This window comes from Meriones unguiculatus, chromosome 16, assembly GCF_030254825.1.
Source record: "Meriones unguiculatus strain TT.TT164.6M chromosome 16, Bangor_MerUng_6.1, whole genome shotgun sequence".
Lineage (NCBI taxonomy): Eukaryota > Metazoa > Chordata > Mammalia > Rodentia > Muridae > Meriones > Meriones unguiculatus.
Window position 1 is genome coordinate 59,346,444 of NC_083363.1, and position 6,000 is coordinate 59,352,443.

Here is a 6,000-nt window from a genome sequence, read left to right on the forward strand (position 1 = left end):
AGCCATAAGACGGGCGTTTAAGTCACTGGCTACCTAGCACCAAGTCAGGATCTTAACTGCTGTGTATGTTTCCTGAAGACCCTGATCATGCCCTTTTAAGTGTTTGATACAGTACACCAAAGCATATTAAACATTTGTGATGACTCCTTTTTAAAAAGGAAAAGAAGTCTTTTTACTCAGCGTGGCTTTCGAAAGCGTGATTATAAGCTGGAAACACACCAGCTGGAACTGGAAGTCTGAACCCTCTGTCCAAGAAAACTGTTTCATTTTTGCGTCAAAAGAAGCCACCAGAAGAAAGAAGGCAGCCTGCAGGCTGAGGCTGTTTCCACTGGGCTCACCACTGGGGCATGGGCCACCCTGTCCCCCACCACAGACGGGGGCAGGGGCCCCTCTTACCTTTCCCGTTTTGCCATGTCGTGTACCAGGACAGAGTGAGGAAAGAGGTGACGAACACTACCGCAGTGGCCACAGTTCCATTTCGGAGCCTCATCGCATTTCACCATCACACTGGTGCGTGCGCTGGTGATGACAAGCAAGACCAGTCTCTCTCCTCAGCCGCGAGTCGACGGAATCCAGAGCGCCCGGGTCTAGACCAGAAGGAGCAGTGGATGAGCGAGGTTCATTTCAGATGCTGGGCAGAAGGTGTCAGGCAGCAAGCAACACAGAGGGTACTGCTATTCCAGATTGTCTTCGCAGTCTTCGTGGGCTAAAGGTTTCTTCTTTTTCTTTTCTTCTTCCTGTCAGGGAGAGAAGGGAAAAAAAAAACTTGCTGAATAATGCAAAGCAGAGGTCTCTTCACTTATTACTCAGCCTTAGAGGCAGATTTTTTTTTTTGTCAAGGCTAAACTGTATCTATGAAGACCGTCTCCGTATCAAAACTATTCATTTTTTACACAAGACATGTAAGGGTCTTTTCCCTCCAAGGGAAAAAAGCGACAACCTGGTTTCCTTCCTGGCTGTTTCTGTCTATGGAAACATTTAAAGGGAGAAGTTGGGGGGTTCAGATTCCCAAAGGGATCTTTAACAACTGAACTTCACCCCCCCCCAAGTTACTATTTGGCTGTATGACAAGCAATGATTAAAAAATAAATAAAAATGAGAGGATATATGACTCTAATAGTTTGAAAAGTCAAAAGACCTGGCTCTAAGAGCCAGCGCTGACATTACTGATACGTCTCCCCAGTACCCCTTTTTACCTGACCTCCAAGTCTCATCTATGATACCCACGTTATCACAAATCACATACAAAAAAAAGTGTGCAGTTATCAATACTGTTTATCCTCATCTTGACTTTTAGAGAGAAAGCTGGAATAGCCATGCATTCACGAGAGGGGGCAACCACGCCCACTCTCTCTCAGTAACGGCCCCAACACGCTGCTTTTGGCACTCTCAAGAAATCGGGAGGATTGCAACTCATGTTAACTAAAAACCTCAAGAACTAAAAAGAAACGAGGCTGATAAACAGACATAAGCGGGGCGCCCAGCACAAGACAAGTTTTCAGTAAATGCCAACTGTATCGAAAGGAAACAGAAGCAACAAACGCGGCCTGACATGGCACAGTCCAAGCCACACAAAGCTGGCCCCCTCCCCTAGGGGTGTGCCAGGCCACCCGAGGTGTGCACTCATTTCTGGTGGCATCCAGGGGTGGCACCCCGTCTTGTGGTGATACACTATGCGACCCTCTTGTGTGGCGAGTTAATGCACCTCCAAAACAACCAGCCAAGTGCAGAGACAAGGCTCCCAGTGGAGGTGCTTGCCTGATGAAGGCTGCCATGTTCGGGCAACTCACAAACTACAACCCCAGCTGTTTCTCAGCACTGTCGACCACTGGAAATCTCCATGAGCCAAGGAGGACCACACAGACAAATGACAAAGAGGATGGTGATGACAGGCACCATAATTTACTGGCTTTTTTCCTTCATTCTGGGCCCATTAGCTGACTTAAACCGTCACTAAATCCTTACAGGGCAAGCACTGCAAACCCTGCCATACACACAAGGGAGGTAAAGCTGACAAGAAGCCCCCGTTCTCAATAACTTCTACGTTCATGTTTTTGTTTTTGTTTTTTGAGACAGGGCTTCTCTGTGTAGCTGTCTGTCCTGGAACTCATTCTGTGGACCAGGCTGGCCTGGAACTCCCAGCCATCAGCCTGTCTCTGCCTCCCATCCCGCCCAGCCTAAGTTCGAGTCCTTCTCTGCCACTTTCTGTCCCGCAGAGTGAACAACTGCACCGCAGCAGGATGAAGAAGCTGCAGCAGGTGCTCTCCGGCCCCCCAGGAGGCCACAGAGCCTTTCTGGGTGTTCACTTGGCTCAACAGAAAATGTAAATTCTTAAGCATGTTCTTTCTTCTACAGTAAGCACAAGCCTGTTAGGGTGCGAACTGCAAAGTGAACAGAAAAATCTCACAGTCCAAACGTGCAACTCTAAACAAATTCCCCGCTTCCTGTAGCCTTTGGCTAATCCCTCTCTTCTGAGTACCCAAACAAAGCAAGCCTGTCAGTTTCCCTGGCCGGGAGCTCTAATCTCCATGTAACATTGTAGAAGTGCTGCCTTCCACGGCATTGCCTCCTGTGTCTACCTGAGCACAGGGTGTTCCAAAGAGGGTCTCCAACTTGCTGAGACCAAATTTATTCACCTCACGTGGTTAACAAACTATCGCAACCAGGCCCATGCAGACTGCTTGTAACGAAAGCCTCACTAAAAAAAAAAAAAAAAAAAAAAAAAAAAATCCAATAATTTAAAATTCCACAAAGCACCTACTCTATTAACTAAATAAAACTAAATAAAAATGACTGCTGATTATAAAAACAGGGGCACTGTCTCAGTAAACTGTAAATTGGAATTTTAAGCTTGGCTTGACGTTATACAAACATGCTTTTTATTTTCTGTCCATACATGATGTAGCCACATTTTGCTTCAGGGAGGATTTCATTCTGAAAAGGGGAAGGGGAAGCTGAATAAATATCCAGCTGACATAAATCAGGAAGCAGAGACATGCAGAATCATTTAAAAAATGATCATTAAGCCAGGCAGTGATAGCCACATGCCTTTAATCCCAGCACTTGGGAGGCAGAGGCAGGTGGATCTTTGTGAGTTCAAGGCCAGCCTGATCTACAAAGTGAGTTCCAGTACAGCCAGGGCTACAGAGAGAAACACTATTTCGGAAAAAAAAGTTTCTGTTAAAAACAATAAATATATGAATACTATAGATTAACCATCCATTATACCTAAAAGCATATGGAAAATTAAATACTGGATCTAAGAAGTCAGTAAACTCTGGGTTGGAGAAAACACTTAGTATGAATCCTACTTAAGTTCTGACATCTCAGAAGAAAGACAAGTGCTCTACACACAGGACGGCTGCTTGCATTTTAAATCAGGGCTTCCGAACTAACCAAGCGCCATCCTGAAGCACGAGGGAATGCTATCTCCAGAGGGGAGCCAACAGAACAAGCCAGGAGGCACCCGCTGGCTGGCTGGTTAGACACAGGTGGCCTACGTTTGTATCAGCAGCCACATATGTGAACATTTAAATATCACCCTTACCTTAAGGCTGTCCCAGGCTATCACGTAACACAACTGAATTTTTAAACAAAAAGGTAACGGCTACTGTTACTACCAGCCTCCCAAAGATGAACGGAACTTTCAACTCCTTCAACTCCAGACCTCAGAACGAGAAATCTGTTTGGTTAGCAGATCTTGCATCTTCTTAAATCACTGGTTTTTTTGGTTTGTTTTTTTTTTTAAGTTTTTAAAGAGTTCTCTGAAATATTCCATATGTTCCACGGCTGAGAACACTTTGCTTAACATTTGGCATATTCTCCAATCAGCATCCCACAGACAAAACAGAGGTGCCCGAAAGAGTTAGAGGCACGATTCATGAACCGATCAATGAACGCCATGACGTAAGCCTGCACAACTTTATAAACCACGATTCTGAAAAACCCCTGCCTTTCCCACTCGCAGAGCACAAATACTCCTTTTATACCGCTTACATAATTTCACTGTCTTTACGATTTACACTTAGGGGTTAAAGGAAGCTATGTCACCATAACCTGTTAGTAAAACTATTCTTCGGGCATTCGGAAGCGAAAGGAGCCTGATCCTCAAAGCGCGTGTTTCTGAGTTCTAAATTTAGATTTTTTTTTTTACATTCAAGTGAACAACTGTATCGTTCTGTATCTCTTATCAAATGATTCGTCAGGCAGCAAAAGCACAACAGCGAAAGAGATGGCAGGCTCCAAGAAGATAACACAGTATCTACTGCTGTTTCCCTGAATTCAGGATGTAAGCCATGAAGACGCTCCCGGAGATGACAGCGCTCGGAGAAAGGGAAGCATGCCGCTGCCACCTCTCAACGCCCCACCTGGCGCACCTGGAGGGGTCCGAGACCCCTGGGGTCCGGGGGTCCCGCCCGCCGCTTCCCTGCGCCGGAGGCAACCCAGGCCTGGAAGGAGGCGGGGGCTCGCTTCCCGGGTACCCCGGGCCCATCTCAGTCCCCCGCCGGGCAGCGGCCCCCGCCCTACCTGGCCCGCGGCGGCGCCACCGCCAGCCCTCCAGCCCCGGGGTCCTGCCTGCAACTCTGGTCCCCGCTGCACTTTCCCCCCCGCGAAGTCCCGGGGCTCCGGGACGGCTCGAGGCTCCAGGCCGGCCACCCGGAGGGAGCGCAGCACCGAGGGGCTGCGGCGGCGATGCGCGGAGGGCGCCCGGCCCGCGCCCCGCTCCGAGGCCCCGCGCGCGCGGCCCGACGCCGGCCCCGGGGCGCGCGGGCTCCGCCGCCAGCAGGTGGGTCCTCCGCGGGCCCCGCCGCCCCCCGCCCGGCGCCCCGCGCTCCTCACCTGCCGCGGGCCAGGGCGCTTCTGCCGCGGCCGCCGGCGACGCTGCTGGAGCCGCCTCCGCCGCCGCCGGCCGCGCGCCCCTCCCTCGCCGGGGCCCACCCCCGCCAGTCCCCGCCCCGGTCCCCGCCAGCCATTGGCCGCCGCCTCCCCGAGCGCCCAGCCGCCGCCGCCAGTGGCCGGCCGGCCTGCCACTTAGCGGCGCCGTAGAGCAGCCTATATATTTCTCCCCAGCCCTGTTCCTCCTGCATCGGTGTGGCGGCCTGAGCCGGTGTGCGGTCGCCACGTAGGGCTCGCTCCCTGGGCCTGAGCGCATGCAGCCCCGGCAGCCAACAAAGGCCCCAGTGAGCCCTCGGCGCTCAACCTGGCGACCGGGCCCTTCCTCCCAGCTCTGCGCCCATCTCCCGGGGTCCAGGCGCGGTGACAGGTCCTGGCTCTAACCCAACCCCAGCTTCCAAGGCCCGCGTTCAAAGCATCTCACTGCCGGCACCAGTGAGGAGCAGCGTTATCCACCGGGTCCCAGGAAAAGGCTGAGACGCAGGGAGGACCAACTGGAGCAACTAGAAGCGAGAGATAGGACTAGGCTTTTAAAATGCACGCCACTCGGTGCTCATGTCCTTGGTTTTTCCGCTGTGCCCTGCTAGTCTCTCCTTCTCTCTTGAGCAGGAAAGATCTCCATTTCGTAAAGTTTAAGGCTGTCTTCAGACCGGAATGGATGAATGGTGTGAGTGGCCTGCTCATTTGAGGCCGCTAATAATTAACTACCTTTGAGCACATTGCCGTCTATATATTTACCCTATATAAAGCCAGGCAAATGTTAATCGTTAATTGCACCTTATATGTTAGTCTCCATTTCTCATACACGAGCTCAACGGTTAAGGAGTTTCACTATGGTCACGCAGCTGTTACCATAATCCTCCCAAACACCATGCAAAGTTTTACAAGAAATTAAAGAACTAGGAGACAGCCTTGTTCCTGGCAAACCCCAGGGTAATAAATAAATAGATTCATATCAAAAGACAGTAATTCAAAAATGGAAAATCCTAGCCGACAACATCGGAGCGAGGGATTTTATCCTTTCCAAAGAAATCCCTTTATTTTTGTCGCAAAATACGTCATTAATATTTAGCTATTATTTTTATATTCTCAGGTCTCCCGTGGTGA

General features: G+C 50.3%; 1 protein-coding gene across 2 annotated transcripts in view; it reads right to left on the minus strand.

Moving 5' to 3' along the window:
* Mgat4a (alpha-1,3-mannosyl-glycoprotein 4-beta-N-acetylglucosaminyltransferase A) overlaps nucleotides 1-4,944 on the minus strand; it is an 81,253-nt gene extending 76,309 nt beyond the window's left edge. For both annotated transcript variants that reach the window (XM_021631549.2, XM_021631548.2), the window contains exons 1-2: nucleotides 4,840-4,944; nucleotides 397-737 (exon numbers count right to left, since the gene is read on the minus strand). In XM_021631549.2, the coding sequence (XP_021487224.1) occupies nucleotides 397-490 (94 nt within the window). In that variant the 5' untranslated portion in view covers nucleotides 491-737; nucleotides 4,840-4,944. The remainder of the gene's footprint in view (nucleotides 1-396; nucleotides 738-4,839) is intronic.
* Nucleotides 4,945-6,000: the final 1,056 nt, after the last annotated feature.